Source organism: Aulonocara stuartgranti (assembly GCF_965226115.1).
Source record: "Aulonocara stuartgranti genome assembly, chromosome: 8".
NCBI lineage: Eukaryota > Metazoa > Chordata > Actinopteri > Cichliformes > Cichlidae > Aulonocara > Aulonocara stuartgranti.
This window is the reverse complement of record NC_138959.1, coordinates 4,457,382-4,482,988: the sequence shown is the minus strand read 5'-3', so window position 1 is coordinate 4,482,988 and position 25,607 is coordinate 4,457,382. Positions and strand designations below refer to the sequence as shown.

Genomic DNA, 25,607 nt, shown 5'->3' with positions numbered 1-25,607 from the left:
AGAATCCCCACAGGCTCTTCAAAAACTCACTGAAACGCTTAAGACATGACCCATGCACGGTTTTTCTCCTTTAAAATTTGGTCATCCACTCAGTTTATTTTTTTCTTTAACAGTTTAGATTTAAAGTGTAAATATCTCTCATGCTTCAGAGTTGTCATTTAGGGACTTTGTCACCTACAGCTGGAACACCTCTGACCCACCCACACCTCAGACTCAGACCAATGAACAAAGGCCATATGGACTCCACCACACACACACACACACACACACACACACACACTAGAAGTTGAGGTTCTTCGGGACCTCCCAGGGAAACTCCTTCCTGCCAAAGTGTCCGTAGCATGCAGTCTTCTGGTAGATTGGTCTCTTTAGGTCCAGGTCTCTGCAGCAGCAAGCAGTCGAGATAGATTCAGTACAGTCTAACAGATTTGGACAGAGATTATAAAACACTGAGGCGGTGGTGTGGGTGCAACCCTGACCTGACTATGACTCCAGGTCTGAGGTCAAAGTTTTTATTGACGATCTGCAGAAGCTCCTTCTCGCTCTTTGGAGAGGAGCCGTAGGTGAACAGGGAGATGGAGAGCGGGTGGGCCACTCCAATCGCATACGCCACCTGGAAAAACACAGCATGTGATTAATGAACATGTTGTTTTATCACCACCGTGATGATGGTGATACCACTGGTGATAGTGCCACGTACTGCTGGGTTTTCCACAATTATTTTATTATTATTTATTTATAAAGTCCAAAAAAAGGAGAAACTAACTCCTTGATTCACAGTTTAAAACCATTCTAATTTACTTTTAATTGGACCTTGGTGCACCACCATCCCTCTCTATTTAAGCCTTTTGATTGTTTCCCCTCACAAGCAGAAGGTTTGAACCGCAAAGTAATGACAAGCATAACAGCTTCCACCTTAAATATGTAGAAAAATGAGTCCCACAAAAATCCAAAAGAATGATTTACATAAAAGGACTCAGAAAACAGACTTCTGAGCCTTTTCATCCTGCACACATCTCAGAAACCTTTTGGAGAAGATTAAACTGGAACGAGGTCTCACCTGCACCAGTACCCGCCTGCACAGCTGGGCCTTCACCAGAGATTTTGCCACCCAGCGTGCAGCGTAGGCGGCCGAGCGGTCCACCTTGGTGTAGTCCTTTCCAGAGAAAGCTCCGCCCCCGTGGGCCCCCCAACCACCGTACGTGTCCACAATGACTTTCCTGCCCGTCACTCCTGCATCACCCTGAGAGAAATCACAAAGATTTATATCCACACAGCACACAAGCAAGCAAGATCTTCACTACATTATTTGTTTTTAAACTTTGAAACTATGAAATTAGATTTGAACCCCATCATATTTGAGCTGTGCACTAAAAGCCACTGCCAGCATCCTCATGCTGCGTGACATCAACGTAAACAGTATTCGGGGACTTCGAATGTTCTCGGCTCTTTACCTGCGGCCCTCCAATCACAAAGCGTCCGCTGGGCTGCAGGTGATAGATGGTGTCCTCGTCCAGGTAGCGTGAAGGCACCACGGCTTTGATGACCTTTTCCTTCAGCACCTTCTTCTGCTCCTCCACACACACGTTATCATCGTGCTGCACGGAGATCACCACAGTGTGCACTCTTTTGGGGATCACAGCGCCATTTTCCTGGGCGTAATGAACTGTTACCTACGGAAAGGTGAACATTATGTTAATGTTATTGTAGCAAAACAATATGCATTGCCACTTTTAGTCCTTTTACTTTGATTTAACGAGACTCGGGTGTGTCACACGAGGGAGCTACTTCTACTGAATCTACTTCACAAATAACACTGTTAAAGCAGAGCCCAACAAAGCTGACATGAAGAGTTGAATGAAGGCTGCTGGACCTCATTCGTGGGGATTCATGGAAGCATCTTCAGCTTTCTTCTCCACAACAAACATGCCATTAAGTATGCCACCCTGGCTGCCTCACACTGCAGGTTCAGGCATGTCTACACAGTTTTCTACTCTGACCTCACCTGTGTCTTTGAGTCTGGGCGGAGCCAGGGGACCGTCCCATTTCGTCTCAGCTCGGCCATCTTAGCGTTGAGTTTGTGGGCGAGGACTATGGTGAGGGGCATGCACTCCTCTGTCTCATCTGTGGCGTATCCAAACATCAGACCCTGTCCACGCAGCACGAGTACAGTCAAAGAGCAGCACTTTATATTCTGAAGAAGAAAAAACTGGTGTTTCAGTCCAGAATTGAAATGTAAGCGCTCAGATGACCTGGTCTCCAGCTCCGATTTCGCTCTCCGTGCGATCGATATGAACTCCCTGAGCGATGTCAGGTGACTGCTGCTCCAGGGCTACCAGCACGTTACAGGTCTTATAGTCAAATCCTTGGAAAAACAGAGGAAAAAGAAGTAAAGGGATGTTTTCGTTTGAAAGCATTTCTCCTCCCTGGAATCCCAGTGTAGATGAAGTTACAGCCAAAACGTTAAAAACTTCACTCACCTTTCTGCGAGTCATCGTAACCAATATGCTGGATGACTTCTCTCACCACTCTCTGGTAGTCCACGTTGGCTCGAGACGTGATCTCCCCACAGAGCAGCACCATGCCCGTCTTACACACCGTCTCTGTTTCATCCACACACAGGACATCACACTGCATATGTGTATTCATGCCATCAGATGTGAATGTCCTTCCTGACTATTGATGTAATACTGCTGGTGTCCTGGATTAAAGTGAATTGAATTGCTTGGGAAGTGATGTTCTTTTGTCAGGATCACTGCTGTTAATGAATATTTCACGGAGTTTTCCTGCAGCAGAACCAGCGATATCGTCTTTTTCATTCCATAAACTAAAAATAGACATATAATTTAAAGAAATACAAACAAAAGATGCTGAGGTGTGGGAAGCTTTATCTTATCACACCTGCATTTATTACATGACATATTCTGATGGGCGATTTTTTTCCCACTACAGTCAAAAGAAAATGCAAGCCTGTTTGCAACCCACCCTCCTTTTTTAATGTCTCACTTAACCAATGTCATGGACACTATTACCATTTGCATCCATCTTAAATGTCCCTCTTCCCTGTGTGTTGCTTCCCTCTGGTGGACAAAAACTCAAACTCACCACAAGCCACCTTAGCATCAGGGTCTTGCCTCAGGTGAGCGTCCAGCACAGCATCACTGATCTGGTCACATATCTTATCTGGAAAAAATAGAATAAGGAGAAGTCTAAAAGGCATAAATATCTGCATGTGTGCTGGTTCGGTCTGTCGTGCGATCGTTTTACTGCACATGCCAGATTCCTGATCTGGGCAGAGCCTGAAAATATCACCCCGTTCCCTCTGGCAGTTACAGGACTATGAATAGCCTTGATTTGGTGAATACACGCCAGCGTGACACGGTACACTCTAACTCCATCATCAAAGCACTCCCAAACTGTATCAGCACTACGGCACTGAAGCTTCTGTAACTTCAATTTACTCTCCTGCTTTATGATGAACATTTTTTACACCACCCTTAAAAATGTAGAAATATTATATTATCGGCTTATTGTTGGTGAAACTTTCATGTTTGTTTGTTTTTTTTAAATTACAAACATGGATTTTCCCCATCTGTAATGTTTGGTTTGCTGCTGTTTTAACTACACATTTACATTTAAAGCACATGTTTATGTGTAATTTTAAATGAATTATATTTGCTGACACTTTCACTGCACACGTCTTCAAAACTCACCTGATATAAGGGATTATCTGTGAACCAGCACCATTTTTACACATCAGCAAAGATGTTATAAAATCTAGCTGTTATCCTGATTATTTTACATGATGCTCACATGTTGCGTTCTGCAGAATTGTAAAAATGCAAAGTGTGATGAGGTTAAATCTGCTCTTCAACCACTTCCTGGTGGGATTAAGCTAAACATCTGCAGTGCATTAAACATGCACTTGTTAGAAAATTAAAGAAAAGATGCAAAGCTGCACTATTTACTTTATAAATGACATAATTTATATTATGCCGAAGACACATTTTTCCTAACAGAACATACGTCACATGTCTGCACCACAAAAATGGCTCCAGCAGCAGCTGCAGATGTAAAAATTATTCATGACAAAAAAGTGACTCATCAGATGTTCAGCTTAAAACACAAGTTCTGCTTATATTGGAACTAAAGTGGAAGTTTTCTCAGTCCAGGATTCCTCCTCTGCAAATCAGCACCGTGTGGCTCCACGAAAGTAAGATAAGATAAGATAAGATAGAACTTTATTAATCCCTCGGGTGGGTTCCTCTGGGAAATTCGACTTCCAAAAAAAGCACAGCAACGACCAAAGTTACAGTTACAGAACTGTTATATATATATATATATACACACACACACACACACACACACACACACACACACACACACATATATAAATACAGAGACAAATATAAATAAAATATACAAAGGGGATAAATAGAATAAATAGGAATAAAAAATAAAAATACAAGTGAATTGCACATTTCAAGTATTGAGTCTATTGCACTGTAGACTTTATGCAGCACCGATCAGGCTTCTGCGCATTCCTCAAAACCATCAATGATCACTGAAGCGCTCAAAGCAGTTTCTCACATGATGAGCAGCACTCCTCTACTCACCAGGATGTCCCTCTCCCACAGATTCGGACGTAAACATGAAGTCATGAGCAGTATGCTCATCGCTCACATTCACTGTGGAATTCATTCTGAGGGCTGTGCAGACTGAAGGAGTGAAGTCTTTCTGATGAAAGCTGTTCCAGAAACACGCACAGGCCGGGTGCCATCCAACACCAGAGTCCTACGGCCGTGCAGCCGGATAACTCTGCGCTATAATAGGAAAAGACAACATACACATGGGGGGAGGGCACTCTGTGAACCATGTGGGTTAGGCCATTCAGACAGGAAGACGGGGAGGGTGGGAATGCTTTTTTCAACATGGAGACCTTTTTTAAACCCTCCCTGTGTTGAATGGTCTCACTTTATCACACTCATCAAACTCGGGTTCAGAGAGCAGAGGAGGAATTCATTTCATCAGAGGGTTACTGTGTGGCTCCTCCACCTATCCATTCATGCCTGCCCTTTGTTTCTTTGTACCTGGGGGCCCCTGAGGTCTCTGATGGGGCGTCCGTGCCTGTGTACACATGAAGCAGTTGCTAATGAGACCTTTTCACTTCGCCGACTCCGAGTTCAGACAAACAGAGATGATGAAAAGAATGAAAATATGAATGAACTAGACTGCTAGCCCCCCCAAGAATAAAAATATACAAAGTTGCTATAAAACACACGATACTCATTAGTCTTTCTTTGCGTTTATGCAATCAATAGAGTGTCATGTTTTTTATTGCTGATCATTTGACAAATCTTGATGTTGTGAAGATGCATTTTTGCAAAAAACAAAGTTACCTCTCGATTTAGAAATCAGTACAACACTCCAGTAAAACCCAGAGACAACATGAAAAATGTAAATAGCTGACAACATATTTTAGGACTTTTTGGGTCGTTACCTGGAAGGAGCTTAAAACTAACTCCAGGTAGAGTCAAGGACCCATGGTGACGTGCTGAACACAACATGGTGAAGCCAAACAGGGATAAGGAGGCGAGTAGAGTGGACGAGTCTCCTACAGAGGGCAGCAGATCAGCAGGAGACAGATATAAAACACTCATGTTGGGGGGGGGGGCTACAAAACAGATGTTAAGATAATCAATAACCCCATGTAACATGTACACACATATCTCACTTTGGTTCACGTGGGTGCTCTTCATCTTCTGAAAACTGATGCTGCTGATGTTCAGGAAGATCACAAAGTTTATCTGTGGTCCATAAAACAAAAGAAAGATAATCTGAACACTCGTGATTTTGGTCACGAGATTCAGGAACTTCATTTTAAGCTTGAACATAATCAGCACTTTAATGCTTTAATGCTGATCATAGTATGATTAATAATATTTGTGGTTGTTTACTCTTTAATCTTGTGTCTGACAAAGAAATTATTTAAAATGACCAAAATGACCCCAGCCAACATCCACAGCAGCTTCCTGGTTTGAATGAAGTTGAAGAGCAGCACAGTGTGCAGATACAGGCCCTTCACCAGCAACCAGGAAAAGTTAGACAACAGAAGTGAAGAAGTGAAGCAGGTCACTGCTGCTTTGTACTGCAGCTGAAACACCTGGGAGACAGTGTAACCCAGGAAGGATTTTATAGACAGCTATAACGTTATTGTTTTGAGAAGAGGGCCGCTATAAGGGCACATTTTGAGCATGCTCAGACTATTTTTGCCCATAATGAGCAGGATGTGGGTTGCAGCCTTTGCTATGAACCTCTGCTCATCCAAACAACATGAGTCAATTAACCAAAGTCAATTATCAACAAGCATTAGCTTAAGTGTTTTTGTTTGTTTGTTTTTTAATAGCTAACGCAAATGCCAAAAAACTGCAGTTCCTCTAGTTGCCACTTGAAGCTGCCTCCAAAAGTGAGTCAATTCTCATACAGCTCTGTTTAAAACTCCAAATTTACAGCAGAAATAAAGTAAATATATATATATTACAATTACACTAACATGGAAACTCTCACAAGCATATTTAATGTTTTATTCTGACATTTCAATGTGGTCGTTTTCAGCCTTTAATGAAAAGGTTTCTGGTGTCAAAACCAACCTGAAACAGCAGAAAACCACAACAGCAATGAGGAGAGCAGTAAGAGATGCTCCATATCCAACACTCCACATCAACCTCAGAGTATCAAAGTAGTTTTTCTGGAGCAAGGCATGAAAGATTTATCACACGCAGGCACAAAGAAGTAAGTCTGCTTCTCCCTGCTGGCTAAATATATTTAAATTAGTGGAAACCCTTTGATGGAACTGAGCCGCTACAGTAAACCTGCATGCAGCCGTACCTCCTTCCCCAAATCTTCATCCTGCTCGTGAGCTTGATCAAAACAGGTTTTGTAATATTGCAGGTTTGTTTGGCTCCAGCCTCAGACTGTAGATCTACCAGTGATGAAAGCTATGGAGAAAGTGTTTTTTAAACACTTTAAACACAGCTTAAAGTTTTTAAACTGCAGCTCTGCAGAGGAGTCCAGAGCAACACAGATTTTTCTTTCTTTTATTCTCATCATTTTGTTAGACATGGCACAGTTGAAGAAAAAAAGAAGACCACTCTAATTTGTCATGTGTTGTCATATTTTGATGAGAAGTACTTTTTGTTGGGTATAAAATCACCTGGCGTTAGTGATGGTGTTACTACTTTTAGCGATAGTATTCTAGGGTTAATGGTGAAATGACCAAGATTCCTCTGGAGGTGGCAAGGATCGGGTAGACCCGATTTGTATGGTCAGAATTTTCACATGCGCAGTAAGGATCAGGGAGTCCTGATCCGTAACTATCTTTTTAGTTTTAGTTTTTGTCTACATTATATTGAAATGTTTCATTATTGGAAACATTTTAAGAGATACTTATTATTCTTAACATCTTAACAGATACTCTGTTCTATCGTAAAACGCTTCGACCAGAAGTAGACACCTTTTAGCGCATGCGGGGTACCGATCGGGTTTCCGGTACAGATCGGGTAGTGACAGGATCTCAGAACTGGATTATAGATGGCAGAGAGTTGGTGTCGTAAACCACCGCCTCTGTTCAAAGATGGTCGCTCACAGTGGACATAGATGCTTCTTTCACTCCTCTTTCAAACCATCTGTCCTCTCTGTCCAAAATGTGAACACTGGCATCCTCAAAGAGTGACCTTTATCCTTAAGATGCAGATGGACTTCTGAGTCTTGTCCTGTGGAGGTGGCTCTTCTGTGTTGTGCCATGCGCTTGTGAAGTGGCTGTTTGGTCTCTCCAATGTAGAGGTCTGGGCATTCCTCGCTGCACTGTACAGCATACACCACATTGTTAAGTTTGTGTTTAGGAGTTTTGTCTTTCGGGTGAACCAGTTTCTGTCTGAGCGTGTTGCTGGGTCTGAAATGCACCGGGATGTCATGCTTGGAGAAAACTCTCCTGAGTTTCTCTGATACACCGGCTACATAGGGGATGACAATGTTGTTGCGTCTGTCCTTCTTATCCTCCCTCGCTGGTGTCTGGTCTTCTTTTCTGTGCCTCTTTGCTGACTTTAAGAACGCCCAGTTAGGATAACCACATGTTTTTAGTGCTTCCTTTACATGTGTGTGTTCCTTCTTTTTCCCTTCAGGCTTAGAGGGAACATGTTCTGCCCGGTGGTGTAGGGTCCTAATGACTCCAAGTTTGTGTTCCAGAGGATGATGGGAGTCAAAGAGGAGGTACTAGTCCGTGTGTGTGGGCTTCCGGTAAACTTCAATGTTGAGGTTGCCGTTCTCTTCAATGTGCACAGCGCAGTCCAGGAAAGGCAAGCAGTCGTCCTTTGTGTCTTCCCTGGTGAACTTGATGTTTTTATCCACAGCGTTAATGTGCGCAGTGAAGGATTCCACTTCTTGTGTTTTGATTTTGACCCAGATGTCGTCTACATATCTGTACCAGTGGCTGGGTACTCTCCCTTTAGCCAAGAGCCTTTCTTTCCACTTCTTCCATGTAAAGGTTGGCTACAATAGGTGACACCGGGGAGCCCATGGCACAGCCATGTTTTTGTCTAGAAACCCTCGTTGTATTTGAAATATGTAGTGGTAAGGCAGACAGACAACACTGAAGTGACTATTTTTTGATTTATAGTAAATAATCATCTGTAGACATGTATATTTTTTTTTGCAGCTGCTTTCAGAAAGAAGACCAGTAAATAAAAATCAAGCAGTGATGGAACACAAGAACTACACAATAAAAAGAGCAGGGCATCAAGCTCACAGGAGGACTCCAACAACTCCATCTATGAGACCGATGCCCGGCGTGGATTTTTCCATTTTATCACAGGATTGGTAAGAGATTGTTAAAATCTGCAACGAGAGAGCCCCTTCTACACTGTAAAAAAAAATCTGTCAAATTTACGGTAAAATACCGGCAGCTGTGGTTGCCAGGAATATACCGTGTAAAAAATGTGGAATCTGTAAAAGACAATACGGTATACTGGTTTTGTAACCCTAATTTTTAAGGTAGACAACGTATTATTTTACCAAAATCATGATAGAAAAAACCAAATACATTTGTCAATTATACAGCAATTTAATGTAAAAAATGCAACTTTCCATAGCTTTTTACGGATATTTGCAGTAAAAAAAAAGTAATAATATAATAATATTTACAGTAATTTGTTGTTAATTTAACAGTAATAGGATAGACCCTATTATTGTAAATAACTGTAAAAATAACAGAAATATGTTAAACCTTATTAAAACCTTTGACAGTAAAAAACACAGTGAAATTGTATAACAAATTACAGCATTTTATTTTGACCAGATACATTTTACGGTAAATTCCTGGCAACCACAGCTGCCGGTATTTTACCGCTAAAAATACAGTACAATATGAGGAACATAAATGGTTTACCGTACATTTTACATTTGCAACCGCTAAATATAGAAAAATCTAAAGATGCTCATATACAACCAAGGTAGAGAATATTACTGAAACAATGAGAAAATTTGACATACCATTTGAAAACAGACTAAACATATTATTTTCTCTATTCCTACAAAACAGCATAGATCTTGAGAATACAGCATGTGTCCATATATATGGCTGGTAATCCATGGAGGAATGACTAAACATGAAACAAAATATTACCTGCCCCTGACCTATCAACAGTAATGAGTCACTGGGTCCTGCCTTGGTGAAGGAAAGGACTCGGTGGAGTTTCTAATGCGCATGGTGTTGAAGATACAAGCTCTGCAGGAGTACTTCAATGTCAATCAGGAGTTCACTTTGGACTGGCAGGATCCCCTCTGCAGCAAAAAAAATGGACAAAGTTTGATCAGTGCTTGAGCAAAATGCACAGAAATGAACAAAACGTGCTGCCAAAACCAGATCTAATGATAAATGATTTCTTAAGTGTAAAATATACAGTTCTTAAAGGATAGCTATTGTCAAAATGCAACCTGGGCTGTTTTTTTCAGTTTTTTTTTTTTTTACTGTAAACGAGACAAACATATATCTAAAAGCATAATTACGACAAACAAGCCGTTTTTGAGATTGACCGTGATTTTGTTTTGTGGTCAATAGCCAGTGAATGGGAATACTAGGGGGCCGGGGCATAAATTTGAGCACATCAAAATCGATACAGTAAAAAAAACAAAAAAAAAAAAACAGCCCAGGTTGCGTTTTGGCAATAGTTATACTTTAAATCTACTTATGTAAAAGTTATACATAGACAACGCAGCCCTAATCACAATCATAATTTGTTGGAAAACGTATTTAAGTTTCGTATTGATTTATCATAGAACTTGAAGTTAATGGCTGAATGCATGGTGATGAGACCTATCATTCAATCTACATTTTATAGCGTATGAAACTGCTCACCTGGACATGAACCTGAGCTCGGCTGATTAAGATTAGTGTCTCCTGTCCATCTTTCTTTAGCAAAACTTGAATAATACCACTGCTTACCTCTTATTGAATCTTTGGGTGCAAACTTAATTGAAGAGCCTCGTATAAACAGGCAGGGTGTGATGTTTAGGGAAACCAAAGAATACAGCCGCCATCATTTCTGCCAGAAGACTCATGGGGTGCAACGAAGCGTTCATTGTGGACTGGCTAGATACCTTCTGCATTCAGAAGGAAAACAAGAAGGGCATACACCATAAACAATAATAACTGACAAAAATAATGAGACAAGAAATTAAAGTAACAAAATAAGTGCAAATCAAGTTTCCCTGTGTTACAGTGTAGCTGAATGTTTTTCAACAATTTGATTTACGGTAAAACACATACCAAATATTTCCAGCCAAGGTTTGTTTCAATCTTCAGCATTTTTTTCCTGCCATTGTCTTGAAACTGTTTCATCTGTCTCTCTCATTTGATGCTGTTTACAAAAACAAAACAGCAATATTGTAAAGGGAAAAAGGAAAATTAATTTAATGGAAAAAAAAAAGATTATGACCTGAAATCTCACCATTTCCTGAGAGTCACAGGTCCTTTGAGTATCCTTATGGTTTCTGCTCAAATTCAGTGTCTGAAAAGGGCAGGAACAAAACAAACCTTTTTAATCATAATAAAGACAAAATAAGATTTAGAGACAGACGACAAAGAAATGTGTAAAATATCTTCTTGAATCTGTTTACTTTACTAACCTTGAAAGAGACTCTTGGGTCTTAGCTGTGCCACCACCCTTAAACCTTAAAACAGATGGAGACGATATGCTGGCCTGGCTTGAAATTTCCATATTTGGTGCTGTAAAACAATATCACAAACAATAGATTAATTGTACTTTTTGGACCTTGGCCAAAGCATAATAGAAAAAACAGAAAGTCCTTCATGGCTATTGTGCAATGAAATCATAATACTTACTGGTTTGTTTCTCAGATGTCTCCACTCCTAATGATTGTAGTGCCTCCAGTACAATTTCAAGGATTGAGGCAGACAGGTCCGGCAGCACCTTAGTAATGGAACTCCTTATGCTGCCCCCCATTTCCAAGATGTCTGATAAAAGAATGTGAATAAAGGTCAATTTACACCAAGTGGTACCTTTGGTCTTAAAATGTGAAGCTGATCTTGCCTGATACTACACTTTTATACAGTGTTTCGTAAGTACCAAACTAACAGCACCATTATTGTGACAGCACACTGTGTTTCAGTGGAACCATTTGGTACCCATACTTCATGTAAGATGTTAATGGATAGAAATCAATTAAGTCAATGGGTTTTGACCAAAAAAATCATTTTATTTAAAACAGCTTACTATCACTTATGTCACACAGAACATCAGCAGGAGGCTCAGTAGAGGGCTCTTCTGATTTCTGCCACAGATCAGACTCTAGCAGACATCTCAAAGTCTCTCTTAAAGGCACATAATAGGCAAACCTATCTTTTCTGTTTTCATCTCTCCCTAAAAATATTTTCTTTGGTTCCGCATAGTTGAAGGCTTTTTTAAAGATCTGAGCTCTGGAGTGCACTGTCCTCAATGGCCCGGTATGACATGCAGAAAAAAGATCATAGCTTTTGACAGACTCGCAGACTTTATTGATGTCCTCCTCTGATAATGATGTGTCATCTTTTAACAGTGATGCAAGTTTACCCAAACTGTATGTCTGTCCCAACTCATGCATGTTCTGCATTTCCTCTACAATGTTCTGTATGGTTGAAGCAGGCAGTAGAAACTGACCCTGCAATTTTAAGTAGAATAGTGAAACGTTTCTCAGAAAAAGATCACAGAATTCAGGGGGCATTTCCATGTTATCTTCATGTGTAATAGACTGTGCAGCAGGCTCGGAAATCAAGGGTACAAAGTCATCTGATGTGGTTGGAACAGATGATTGACATGCAGACTCTCTATATAAATCACCAATGCTGCTGTCTGAAAACTCTGTGTTTACGTGACATGTGAGCAGTAAAAGATGATTTAACTCTAAAGGTATTTGTGCATCCTCTTACTGGACAAGTGACCACGTGTCCTTCCACAATATGGCTCTTCAGATGAGCTATTAACTCTTTAGAGTTCTGACACTGACGTTCACACATCGCCATTGCACATGTAAACGAAGAAACCACCGCCACACCAGTGACATGGGTGGGGGCAGAGTGTCTTCGGTAAAAATGAGCCTTAAACGCGCCATACCTGGTGTATGTCTGCTTGCAGCCTGCTTCAATACACCGAAAGAAACAACGTGGCTCATTCCGATGCAGTTTACAATGAAGCACGTAGCCCCTTGATGACTGAACTACCTTACCACAGAAATTACACGTTAACATAACTCCAAGTACTTTGGTAATTCCTCCCTAGCGAATTAAGCACGCCAAATACAGAAACTAATCCAGAGCAATGCTTCCCTCGCAACAGTAATGCTAACTCAACTCACAAATGCTAACTAAATTCACAACCTCACTCATAAAAAACGAACTGCTAAAATTATCTATAAACGCTGGGCTGGTGGATTTTTATAACAGAGATAACTTGAAGTTGCATGTACTCACCTCACCGATGTCTACAAATTCCGAAGATGCTGTGGTCCAAGCAGCAATAAATGGCGCTAATATACGAGTTCAAAACTGTGTCCGTTAGCGAAGCCAACTTGAGTCTCCTGCATGAAAAAAAGAGCGGTTGGCACACAGCTCAGCAGCGCGCCGCGCTATTGGTCATTTTCAGGTGACGTCATCCCGCAATGTAACGTCGCTCTTTGTTTCTTTAGGAGGTTCGGAAGTCACGTCTGCAGACCGCTGCAGCCACGTCTTGCCTTGCTTCCCCTTTTTTTGGTGAAATGGTTCGCTCATACTGCACAATGTTGCTACCAGATTTTTTTTCTCTGCAATTCGAACGTAAAACGTCTGTACACAGTTTACCAGCAGTTTAGCTACCAATCAACAGCGATCACACAAATTCAAAATTTAAGGCGGACCCACTTAAGGTGGTCTGATAATATGGCGTGAAACACAACAACATAAAGTTGTTTTAAAATAATAATTAAAAAAGATTATTGAAATCAATTTTATTCACAATCATAAACTTTATTTTTAACATCTTCTTTTGCTGTTGATTTTTTTATCAGAAGGTTAACAATGATATACTGCAGGCCTAACTTTTAATCTGTATATCAGTATCTGAATTTTAAAATAAAAAAATACTATCAGTTTTATTGTCTTTCACTGCTGATATTTGCTTTTTTTTAATGGTATGTACTGGTTGTATTATTACGGTGGACCCTATTTTTTAACATCTTGTTTCTGTAAAAATGAATGTTTTTGTTTGCTTAAAAATCTACAGCTTTATACTGTGAATTCCAATGTGCACAACCCCAAAAGATGTAGTTTTACTCAAATAATACCGTAAAATCTAAGTTTTTCAGACATTTTCAACATTACAATATGTAATTGTAAAATGTATGCATATTTATTTGTTTTCACAGAAAATATTTATAATTTCAACATTTTATTACAGTAAAAAACAAAGTTTTATCCAGTCTCACAATTAACGGTTATTCAATCTATTTAATACAGTAAAAGGAAGTTTTTGGTTTTACGTTCCATTACCGTTGGAATTTGACGGTGTTTTGCTGTATATTTTACTGACTTTTTTTACAGTGTAAGCTAAGACAATGTCAGCTTTACTAATCACGACCCCGTGTTTGTTTTGTCTCTCTGCAGAAGACTTTGAATAAAAATATGAAGGGGTGGATGCAGCAAGGTTTTGGCCTATCTTTAGAAAACGCAAGTATGGCTTCTTATTTGTTCACTTTACAGTTCTTCTAGTTCATCGATTTTGTACATGATTTTTCTAAAATACATTTTCTCTATAATGCAGGAGGTTGTTAAACATGTTACTCAGCAGTCGACTGCCTACCAATGATGAGATTTGTCTTTTCCTGTTGTTTTTCCTGTAACATGTACATGTAATGTTTGAACACTGACCAGAATGGTCTTAATGGGAAAAATGACCAACATTCCCCTGGTGGCAGGATTAAAAAAAAATGCAGTCAGTATGGAAAAGATATATATAAATCTTCTAAGGTTTGTATCTGTCTTGTGTGAAACTTGTATGAAAAGCATACAAGAGTGAAAACAGATGTAAGATCCCTTGAACATTTATATAAATGAAACTTGTATGTTTTGGATACTTACTAAAACAATATATGAAAGTAATGAGAAAGTGGCCACTTTCATGAGTAAATCATCCATCCATTCACTTCCGCTTATCCTTTTCAGGGTCGCGGGGGGCGCTGGAGCCTATCCCAGCTGTCATGGGGCAAGAGGCAGGGTACACCCTGGACAGGTCGCCAGTCTGTCGCAAGGCTAACACACAGGGACAGACAACCATTCGCACTCACATTCATACCTAGTGACAATTTGGGTTATCCAATTAACCTATCCCCACAAGCTGCATGTCTTTGGACGGTGGGAGGAAGCCGGAGTACCCGGAGAGAACCCACGCAAACACGGGGAGAACATGCAAACTCCACACAGAAAGACCCCGGCCTGATGTTGGAATTGAACTCAGGACCTTCTTGCTGTGCGGCAACAGTGCTAACCACCATGCCACCGTGCTGCCCCATGAGTAAATCATATTAAGCCTTATATGATTCACTAGCAAGCTAAAGCTGACGCAAGTCTTTTATAAGTTTTTTCTATTTCTTTGCCATATGGGTAGTTTTAATAGTTTGGGAAAAGGTTTACCCTAGAAATGCTAATTATTGGTGATTGGCACAAAAAGGATGATTGTTACTAGCATCGGGACGTTAGTTAATGCTAATTACTAGCTTAAGGATAACAGTTAGTAGCTATGGGATACTAATTACCAAAAATATGCTTTCGTGACATTATTGTGCGTTGGGTGTTGGTCAGGGCTATCCAGAATGACAAGTGGGACACTGAATGACCAAATTTAAAAATGTGTGCAGTGATTTGTGTGTAATCTTGGAGGACTCAAAAACGCGTGCTTCAGTCCACGCACAAATACGAAGCAATTTAACCACATGTATAACAATTTTACAAATGCATATATCCAAACCTAAATAAATTGTGCATAAATAATCACTATTTATTAAGCTCAGCTCCACGAATTGGATAAGCTTCTCGTTCAAAAACCTTTCTGTGCGTAGAAATGTCTAAAACTTCATGTAACATCTCTCTCGCTGGTTTGAAGAACCTTACATGTATGTGCTTCACCTCATACACACAGATAGCATGGTGAGCTTTTGAGACAAATTTCTCACTGTCAACTTCCCTGAGCTGCTTTCATGTCCCATTGCAAAACTTGGACATCTGGGCTTTGTCTCTATTCCTGCATTCTTTTATTTTTATATTTATTGGTTTTCTTTTAATAAAGCAGGCGTTAATTTTTCTAAATGAACAGAATAGCTCACTTCACTTCTGTATGCTGACAAACATGTGACCTATACTGTAAGACTGCTCCTGCTTGTTACTCCTTTGTTGTGATTTAATTTGATGTTGTGTAGCCACGCAGAGACAGTTTGCATATATTAGAATGTTAAGTTCCGTGATGTCATCAAAACAGTTTTAAAAAGGGACCTTTCAAAGTTCCAACTACATACAAAATCAAATAGTTAAAAGTGAGTTTAGTCCAGGGAGAACAATTTTGAACCAGTTTCCGATATGTCGTCAAAATCTTGGCCGACCTTTGCTACGCCACGTGCTGTGGGTGTAAGTAAATATCTAGGTGAGTGAAGTCTCCTTTACCTGTCAATTCATCTTAAATTACAGGCTTTTACTTCAGGTGCTTTGATTCAGCAGTAACAAACAGATTTTTTTACAAACTGCAGAACGCCACACTGAGCCCTGGTCCTTCAGGATAGAGGACAGGACGTCAGATGGGCGAATCAAGAGCTCCAAAAGAAAAGATGGTTCCACAGAGAGATTGGAAAAAGCTTCCAAAACACGAAAGGACAGCGAAAGTCCAACCCCAGGCCCCAGCCATGTTTTCTTTGAGAAGTGTAAGTGAGACATTCACAGAGATTATTTTTTGTTTTATAGTTTCTGATCATCTGTAGGCCTGTGTGGAGTTCAGAGGTCTAATTGATTTTTGTTTATGCAGCTGCTTCCAGAAAGAAGAGCAGCAAACAAAAGAGCAGCGATGGAACAAAAGAACCACGCAGTAAAAAGAGGAGGACATCAAGCTCACAGGAGGAGTCTAACAACTCCATCTATGAAACAGATGATCCTTTACCTAGCACATACAACGGTCACACTACAGGTAAGAAAAAGTTCAAATCACACCTTAAACGAGAGCCCCTTCCCAAGCTCTCAGAATTTAGCTGGCATCCATCTGGTAATCACTAGGAAGCTTCCAACAGAGCCTGTACGAATGTGTAAAATGAGACGATGTCAGCTTTCCTACATGCAACTAATCACAACCCCGTGTTTGTTTTGTCTCTCTGTAGAGGACTTTGAAGAAAAATATGACGAGCAGGATATGCTGGGTGAAGGACAGTATGGGGAAGTGTTCTTTGGAAAACGTAGAGAAGACAACTTCCCAGTATGGCTTCTTATGTGTGCACTTTACGCATGTTTTCTTGTAGTTCATCCTGTTCTCTACGTGCTTTTTCTCAAACACATTTTCTCTTTAATGCAGGTGGTAATAAAACATGTTCCTCAGAAGTCGCTCTACCGCCAGCCAATGGTATGAGATGTTTGTCTTTTTCGGTTGTTTTTCGGGCAGCATGTACCTCAAACAGCCTAATGTTTGACAACTGACCCGGATGTTCTGTTTCTAAAGCTTCTTAATGGTAGAATGACCAAGATTCCTCTGGAGGTGGCATTGCTGATAAAAGTGGGGGCAGGACCAGAGGCTACAAGCAGCAATGTGACCCCAGTTTTACTCGACTGGTATGACTTAGAAAAAGAACTTATTATGGTCTTTGAAGGGGGCAAAAACGGCATAGACTTGGACGTTTACCTGTCAAACAGAAGAGAAAGGATTTGTGAGAGCGACATTAAGGTCAGTGAGTAGCAAGAATAAAATATTTGTCTTTTATGAATAATTTAGATCTTATGGTTTTAATGTATCTTTCGTTTGTCTGTCAGGTCATAATGAGACAGTTGGTAGATGCAGCCACTGAAATGCACTCCAAGGGTGTTTTCCATCAAGACATTAAGACAGACAATATTATAATTGAAAACTCAGCTGAACGTTTAGCACGTCCGCGTGTCAAATACATTGATTTTGGCTGTGGAGTCTTTTTTACACCAGAAGCAGTCACTCGAAGAAATGGTAGGTCATCAGCCTCATTGTTTACATGTTCTTGCCTGCCCACACGCCTTGTGTCCACATTCATTTCTTACCATTAATAATTTCTCTTTGGATTTTAGGGAGAAAATCACCGGCTCTAAACTTGCTGTTTAACGCCACCAAAGCCGATTGCATCACAGTTTTGCAGCTGGGCAGAGTGATGGATAGGCTGTTACACAACATCACCTCTTCCAAGAACATGTATTCGAAGCGTACTGATATTTCAGAAAGTAAGCCAGATGTTAATTCGTTAACCTGTCGTGATTTGCGTTACAAAACAGAAAATTCTGTTTAATGTGTTATCTGTATCGGTAACGCACATATCGATTTTTGTATGACAAACGTGAACCCCACCCTCTATTATATTTCCAAACAGACTGCGAGAGTTTTCTGTTAGGTTGCCTGGCAGCCAAAAATGAAGACCGCCTCACCCTAGAGGAACTTCGAAATCATCCCTGGTTCAAATGACTTATCGACTCCAAGCACAACAGGGTTACAGAGCATAAGCTCTAACAGAGAAGTATTTGGTCAAATTCTGAAGCCATGTCACATATCTGTGTATGTTTTTAACAATTATGTCATTTTTACAGTCCTGCCCCTGTAGAGGCACCCCACAAAAACCACGAGATCGAAGTGGAACTTCCATGTATTGTCTTTTCCATACATGGTTTCTGTCCATAAATGGAAAATACCCCACCCACCCCCAGCAATCCGTGGTAAGGGGATCTCTCTTTGAATTGCCTTTCCCGAGGTTTCTTCTCAAGTTTTTGAGGAGTTTTTCCTCGTCTTCTTAGAGAGCTTGTGCTGGGTTAAAAAGAGTTGCTACTATGAACCTGAGTTATAAATACAGGTGCATAGTAGCAACCTGTATTGCTGCACTGATCAATAATTAATTGATCAGTGATCAATTAATTATTCATGAATCAATTTAACCAAAAAATTTGACAAATCTAAAGAAATGTATTAATCAGGGAATTAGCAGCAACAGTAATTGGACAATCTAAATTTATCAGTTAATTAATAAATAAATCTGAATAATTCATCCTGCATCGCCTGTCTGCTTATATCACATAAACCTTTCACTGAAATTGATTTAATTTGTTATAATTATAATAATTATTTGTTTGTACTAATGCATCACAATTTCTTTGAAAGTTAAAGTGTGTGAATTTCCCGTCTTAAACACGTCAGTGTGATCATCCTGTCCTGTCATGCTAAGAAATGCAGTTGTGAGTTTTCATTGCTTCACTTGGACGAAACGCCCAAACACAAAAATGGTCCAGTGCTGTTTCTGACCGGAACACTGCAGGTTTAATGTCTTATAAAACATAAATCTATGTAATCCACACATACAATTCACCATGATGGGAGGACAACGTACCTCACCGTCCTTATCTCAAAAGTTGACCCTAATGTGACCGCTAAGCAACTTGTGAACTCTGCAGTCTGCATTGAAGGTCATGCTCTGGTTCATCTCTCTACCATCAGGTCTTGGAGTGTCTCATTTTACTGCATTAGCTCAAGTTCAATCGTGACAGCAACAACTGCTGTGAGTGCCTTCTGAAGTCTGCGAACTGGTTCACTTGACAATGTTTGTGCGTTTTTTGCTCTTTACAGCATTTTAGTGCAATTATCTAACAAATGAAATGGATTTATGTTTAATCGACGAGACCATCCAAGAAGGTTTTGTTTCAGCTGATGTGTAAAATTCTATTATATTACATGTGTATGCTACATACCACAGGTTATACACAAAGCCTGTCCTTTGTTTAGCTTTAGAATGGCTACACAAGACAAAAACATTAAATGCACTCATCTGCAATCTTTGCTATTTGCCACTCAGTGTCCAAGCAAGGTGTCAATTAGGGATGTGCTGATCATGTTTTTTTGCCCTCGAGTCTGAGTCATTTGATTTTGAGTATCTACCGATACCGAGTCCCGATCCAATACTTCAATAATACATAAAAAAAGAATGAAGCAGAACGAAGAAACAGATCCTGGATGTTCCTCATTTTTTTTATTTAATTCACTTTATTTTAACGTTCAACAACTCTGTTAACAAACAAAGCACTTTTGTGAGGTAGCTTGAACAATCAAGTAATAAATAACATAAATTCTTCACTTATGGACTTTAGTGCAACAGTAAATATAAAAAAAGACTAATATAACAACAAATAGCACCTCAACTTAAATATCCGGCAGGCATGTAAACAAATAAAAAAATAAAAGTGCCACAGTGTTTGCAAAGCTAGTAATGTGGTTTTAGAAACTGCACTCCTAACTCTTACTGTCATCATAGCAGTAAGTTTCACAGAAGGAAATGTGTGTTTTCTCTTAATGAAAACTAACATCTCTACCTTGTCAGGTTTGAGCCTGTTTCTGTTCTCATCAAGGACGTTTGCAACGGCACTAAAGTCTCTCACTGTCCACAGAGCTACAGGGGGCACTGAGATATTGGGTTGCAGCCATAGAGGGAAACTGGTTAGCATGTTCTTTCCAGTACTGAAGTGGGTCGCTTTCCCAAGTTTACATATCTCACAGTTTGCTATGGCAATGTTGTTATCATCAACTTTATAATACCTCCAGACTGCAGATGAAAAATGTTGGAACACTGAGCTACTAGTTGTTTCGCCGTCATTGTGGATGTTGGATATCGAAGAATCCATAGGTCTCTCATCCTATTCATGTAGGCCCTTCCGCCAGGGTTACTTGCGTAGTAGCATTCCAACAACGCCCTGTTTTCGTCTCTTGCCCACCGATGCCTTCTTGTTCCAGTAGCCCACTTCTCGTCAGGGTGCCCTGGTTCCTCAACACCTGATGCGGACCTTGTTGACCGAGCCGGTGTTGTGCCAAAAAGTGATTGTCTGCCAAAAACTGATTTCCAATGTTTCTGTGTATTTTTTATGTGTAATATCTTTACGTATGTTTGTAAATAGACTTCGGTGAACAGGGTTTATAAAGGGGTTATATAGAGAATTAAAACAATATCTGTTTTTCAAGTATCTTTACAACTCTCTGCTATTGTACTTACAGTATAACCAATCCGGTCCTTTATCCCCACTTAAAATATTTTTACAGAAATATTGTAATATTTGCTGCCATGTCTGCTGTCCTCTTGGCCAACTTACCTCTTACAAAAGACATTTTTAATGTTAATGAGATTTTTTTAACTGCATAAATAAAGGTTATATAAAAGTCACTGCCAAAAACTGATTGCGGCTTCTACCTTGTTACACGAATGTTGTTTGTGGCTCAAGATGACTTTATGTCATCCATGAGGGATGCATTTGACATATGTTTCACATATTATAGCCCAACAAGTTACTTATAGCAGTTTAAATACGAGCAATCAGTTTTTGGCAAATACCGGAAATCAGTTTTTGGCAGACAATCACTTTTTGGCACAACACCGGCATGCCTTCATATTTATCTGTCTCGTTCATGTCTGCGGTAGGCTTGCTTAGCATAGGGGGTCTATAGTTTTTTGGGTTTGGATATACCTATTTGTTAAATAGTTTTACATGTGGTCAGACTGCTTTGTGTTTGTGTGGATTGGACCATGCTTTTGTGAGTCCTCAAAAATGACGCACAAGTAAATGTACACGTTTCTAAATCTTAGTTTACGCTTTTGGATCATATTGTATGCATTTGAAACACTTTTGAGTATTGAGACACATTTCTCTTCATGCAGCTATAACACCTTCTAGTTAGTTGTAGTGAATTACATGGCTGACTGAATGGGTAATGTAAGTTACTGGAAAGTAATCTAAAGGAATTATCACAGCTTGCGGGTCTGATTTGGGTAAACCCGTTACACAACCTTTTTCCCTCAGAGTGATGGAGGCAGATGGTCTTCATGGATTTAAGATTTTTCCAGACAGTCCTGAGGACAACCCAAACACTCTTTGAAGGGTAAACTCTGGTCTAAATGCACTGACACAGTCAGCGCTGAAATATTTCAGCAATCTAATGTTGTTCCATTATTTTTCCTCTGCTTTGAAAAGCAGACCACAGCCTCTGTTGGCGTCTGCTGTGACTGCCATGGTCAAAGACGTGATTACATAAGGTACAAAATGTTTTCCTGCAAGAGTCTAAACATAAACAAATATGGAGGAACTCTGACAAAATTCAATTGTGATGCCAAAACAGGCCAGTAAATACGCCAGTCAGTTACAAATAATGTGGTGAATAACATGTGTTCACTTCACGTATAGAAAGTGAGGACAGTGGCTGGAAAATAGTGGCTGCAGCTATAGTTGATTTAAGGACCACATACGTCATTTTTCATATTTAGGCAAAGCATTAAGCGCAGTGTTATTTTTCTTAATCATTGTCTTTATTTTATTTTAAAATTTAATTTCTATCTAGAAAAAACAAACAAACATTCTTTCTGTTTTCAGTTCTACTCGTCATATGGATGTTACCTTTTTTCTTATTTTTTGTTACATATATTAAAATGAACATATGTGGACCAAATGTTCAGGCTTCACAATGGTCTAATATTTACTTTTCTGAATGATCAGTACAGTTCAAAAACGCTCAGTGCTGCCCCTCAGTAAACTTCCAGAAGTCTGCTAATCATAAAACAGAGGACTTTTAAGGAGGGGGGTCTTAAAGAGACAAGAGCTGAAAGGTCTTGTTTAAGAAGGATGATGAGCTAAAAGACTACAAAAATGGATCGTATAAGATAAATATACAAAAGGTCATGCAAAGCTACTGTGGAGTCCCAGAACTGAAACATAAAGAAATTAGTGTAATATGCAAGAAACTGTATACCTCTACTATTTTTACAGAATCAAATTCATAGTGTCTTTCCACATTACTTTTATCTACAGAATATATGTGTAAAAATGTGCTTTTACTTCCTTTTTAAGCTTTGCATGCTGACAAAAATCTATACCTTATTATTGGCGGATAAGCAACTTGTGAAACTGATGTAAATCAAAGTGTTTTGGAAGAAAAAAATTGGAAATTGTGTATTTTCTGTATAGAAAATACAGAAAATATAATTCCAAGGTTTCTTGGAATTATCTTAATTTATTATGGAAATATTTCTTAATTAAAGAGAACTTGTACTTCTCTTTGACCATTGTTGTGTAGGTAGGGTTGCCAACTGCCCGTTTTAGCTGGGACATCCTGTATAATCAGCAAAAATGGTTCGTCTCTTATTCTACCTCAGATGTCCTGTATATATTGACCATTACCTGTAATGCCACTTAAATCTGATTTGACTGCAGTTGTATCAGATGATTGTTTCTGCCCAGTCACAACATTCAGTGACGGCCCATTATGCACATTAGATGTGAAGAGTAATACGTGATTTGTAAAAATAAGGTGATGTTTTGTCTGTGTAGCATAATAAACTGGGTGATTGAAGTCCCTATTTACAGTATTTTATTTGAATATTTTTTTTCTTATTACACTATGCCCAGCTGGCTGTGCACTGCGCTTCTGGTACACCAGAGTGCCCCTTATTTTATAGTTAAAAAGTTGAAAACCCTATGGGCAGCTTATCTTAGTTCTGCTAGTTTCTAGCTTAGACATACTCGCTTAGAAATATAGGCCTGGTTCTATTAATTAATGCTCGCTTTTAGTTTAATATTGTCACTCATTTGCCTAGGAGTGTTAATTGGGAGCTTAAGGGATGATAACTTAGTGATGCTAGGTAGTAACCTAGCAATGCTAGTTACTAGTGCAGGGATGCTAGTTAATAATAGTCACCAACTTAGGGATCCTATTTATCATTCTAGGAATGTTAGTCAGTATTATAAGGATGTGAGGTAATAATAATTACTAGCTTAAACATGCTAGTTGCTGGCCTAGAAATTCTAGTCAGTAGTGTAGGTTGGTTGTTAATAGTAGCTATCTTAGGAATGCTAGTTGCTAGCCTAGGAAGGCAAGTTTGTAGGCTGGGTATGCTAGTTAATGCTAATGCTAGAAACTATTATATTAACTTGTTAACATATTAACTAATTAATGCTAGTTCCCAGCTGAGGATAATGAATCCCTTTCATAGGAACGCTTGTAAATACTCCAGGGATGCTAGTTATTAAGAGCTGCTAGCTTACTGATGATTGTTGCTAGTAAGTTGATGCAAAAGGAGAAATCTTACTTTTTTTCCCAGAGTACCGGAGAAAGTTATAAGCTTTAGTCGGAATACCTGATTAATCTGGATGCCTGAAGTTAGCATCATGTTTTTTAAAGTATGGAAAGAATGATTATACGGCCAATCAGTAAAAGTTATCCCCCAGCTTAATATTAAAATCATCTTTTATCTGAGATAAAAACCTGTAACTTCAAATATTTGTCTTACACCATTTCTTTATTTGAACTGTATTTATTTGGAATGCTTGGAAAGAAAAGGGAAAGTCCCTGAGCCTGTGAAGCAGCTCCTTCAGGCCGGTGCCCACATGGTAGGGAAGGGTCTTGTGCACCTGGCTCACAGAGAACTCCTACCACAGGATAATAACCAAATCATCTTAACCCACACAGCTAGTGCCAGCTGTTGCACTGGGCACAATTCCAGAAAGGCAAAACAGAGAGGCGGAGAGGAAAAAGAAAGAAAGCACTTGTCTTGCCAACACATCATGGCCCCAGCATGAATTCGAACGTCAATAATTCCACTGCTGGTTTTTCGACTCAGTGTAAAAGTTGGCACTCAGTGTGTGATACCGAGGGGCCACAGGGAGGGCAGTGAAAGAGGAGTGACACAAGGGTGCACTGTTTAGTCTGGCAGGTCTCAGCTGCTTTATGAGCCAACACTCGACCTTTGTGAGCCCACCGCATCCATCTGTTCCTGTAGCTACTGTCCAGTCTGGAAGCCCCTCTCACAAATGGATAAAAACAAAAAAATCAATTTATAACTTTCCTTTTGTAGACTCGTAAAATTCCACCTTTCTACCTTCATTAAAACTTTATTATAGTTACAGTCAGTAACATATTCAAACCTGAAAATGTGTCCTTATTGCTGCGCTATTCTGTCAAGTTTTTTTTACTTAATTTACTCTGACCACAGTTGTTATCCAGATATATCCAGTTACGAAATGCATGCTTAAGCTCTACTGCAACTTCCAATGAAAATGAAAATCCAGAGAATGATAATGGAGTTAAGTGCAGCAGTGCTATCAGGAGCCTGTTTGCTTTGTGTAAGATACCAGTAGCACGTTGTTCTGGACTGAGTGGTGTAGCTTGAATACAAGTTCACAGTTACTGATGTGTTACTGAAGATCTTGCCACTCCTGCATCTCACTTTTATTAGGAGGCTGATATAAAAAGTGCTAAAAATGAATGGAGAAAGGTTATTTAAAGAGCATCAGATGAGAATTTATTGTAACTATATTTGGATTGAAATATATTTTTTATTTTTACAACTCATAGAAAATTATTGATTCTTCAGAATTTAATTGAGTTTGAAATATGTAAGCAAAATAAAAAGCAGTGAAAGGGGAGGATTTTTAGAAATATTTGACTTAACTAACGTATATGTGCTCACTCCTTTATATAATATTGGCAAAACATCTACAACAAAGCTAGATATAGTGACTGTAAAGACTATTGACTGTCTGAGCCTGATTGGCAGAGGGTAATTTAATTAACTTTAAGCCATTTAAAACAACTTCAAGTTCTAATTTGACCTGTCCCCATGACCCACAGTCCGTATATCAGCCTGCTGCTTCTTAAAGGACCTAATCAATTCACACAAAACTGATCTATGTTAATAAAATGATCAAAGACCTTTTTATACACGTAAAATACACAAATGCATAAATCCTAATTTAAACAACTATATATTGTAAAAATAACATATTCACAGAATAACAA

General features: G+C 39.4%; 2 protein-coding genes and 1 long non-coding RNA gene across 4 annotated transcripts; 1 reads left to right on the top strand and 2 right to left on the bottom strand.

Annotated features, from left to right (window-relative positions):
• Positions 1-23: 23 nt before the first annotated feature.
• On the bottom strand, positions 24-5,809 carry LOC309713246 (S-adenosylmethionine synthase-like). The gene is made up of 11 exons (XM_082544718.1): positions 5,735-5,809; positions 5,501-5,614; positions 4,617-5,127; positions 3,106-3,183; positions 2,481-2,603; positions 2,253-2,365; positions 2,006-2,149; positions 1,455-1,673; positions 1,061-1,243; positions 480-613; positions 24-382 (listed from the first exon to the last, which is right to left on the bottom strand). The coding sequence occupies exons 3-11, from the start codon at positions 4,699-4,701 to the stop codon at positions 280-282; spliced, it is 1,182 nt and encodes a 393-aa protein (XP_082400844.1). The 5' UTR covers positions 4,702-5,127; positions 5,501-5,614; positions 5,735-5,809; the 3' UTR covers positions 24-279.
• A 4,700-nt stretch (positions 5,810-10,509) lies between these two features.
• On the bottom strand, positions 10,510-12,821 carry LOC309713203. 2 transcript variants are annotated; one of them, XR_014278515.1, is made up of 6 exons: positions 12,666-12,821; positions 11,399-11,530; positions 11,182-11,281; positions 11,004-11,063; positions 10,823-10,913; positions 10,512-10,656 (listed from the first exon to the last, which is right to left on the bottom strand). It is a non-coding gene; the product is annotated as an uncharacterized lncRNA (long non-coding RNA). The 2 variants fall into 2 exon arrangements; XR_014278516.1 differs by lacking the exon at positions 12,666-12,821 and having other exon boundaries at positions 10,510-10,656; positions 11,399-11,582.
• Positions 12,822-16,153: 3,332 nt separating this feature from the next.
• On the top strand, positions 16,154-18,414 carry LOC309713060 (serine/threonine-protein kinase pim-1-like; the record flags this gene model as incomplete). Its single annotated transcript, XM_082544398.1, has 9 exons — positions 16,154-16,217; positions 16,321-16,491; positions 16,593-16,751; positions 16,939-17,033; positions 17,130-17,177; positions 17,274-17,495; positions 17,582-17,768; positions 17,867-18,016; positions 18,163-18,414. The coding sequence occupies 9 exons, from the start codon at positions 16,154-16,156 to the stop codon at positions 18,252-18,254; spliced, it is 1,188 nt and encodes a 395-aa protein (XP_082400524.1). The 3' UTR covers positions 18,255-18,414.
• Positions 18,415-25,607: the final 7,193 nt, after the last annotated feature.

Bases quoted from the DNA above. Each gene is read 5' to 3' on its own strand.
- LOC309713246 (XM_082544718.1), bottom strand. From the start codon at position 4,701: ATGAATTCCACAGTGAATGTGAGCGATGAGCATACTGCTCATGACTTC. The intron at 2,604-3,105 runs GTGAGTTTGAGT...TGGATGAAACAG, and splicing joins TGATGCTAAGGTGGCTTGTG to AGACGGTGTGTAAGACGGGC. The intron at 1,244-1,454 runs GTAAAGAGCCGA...GATTTCTCTCAG, and splicing joins TTGTGATTGGAGGGCCGCAG to GGTGATGCAGGAGTGACGGG.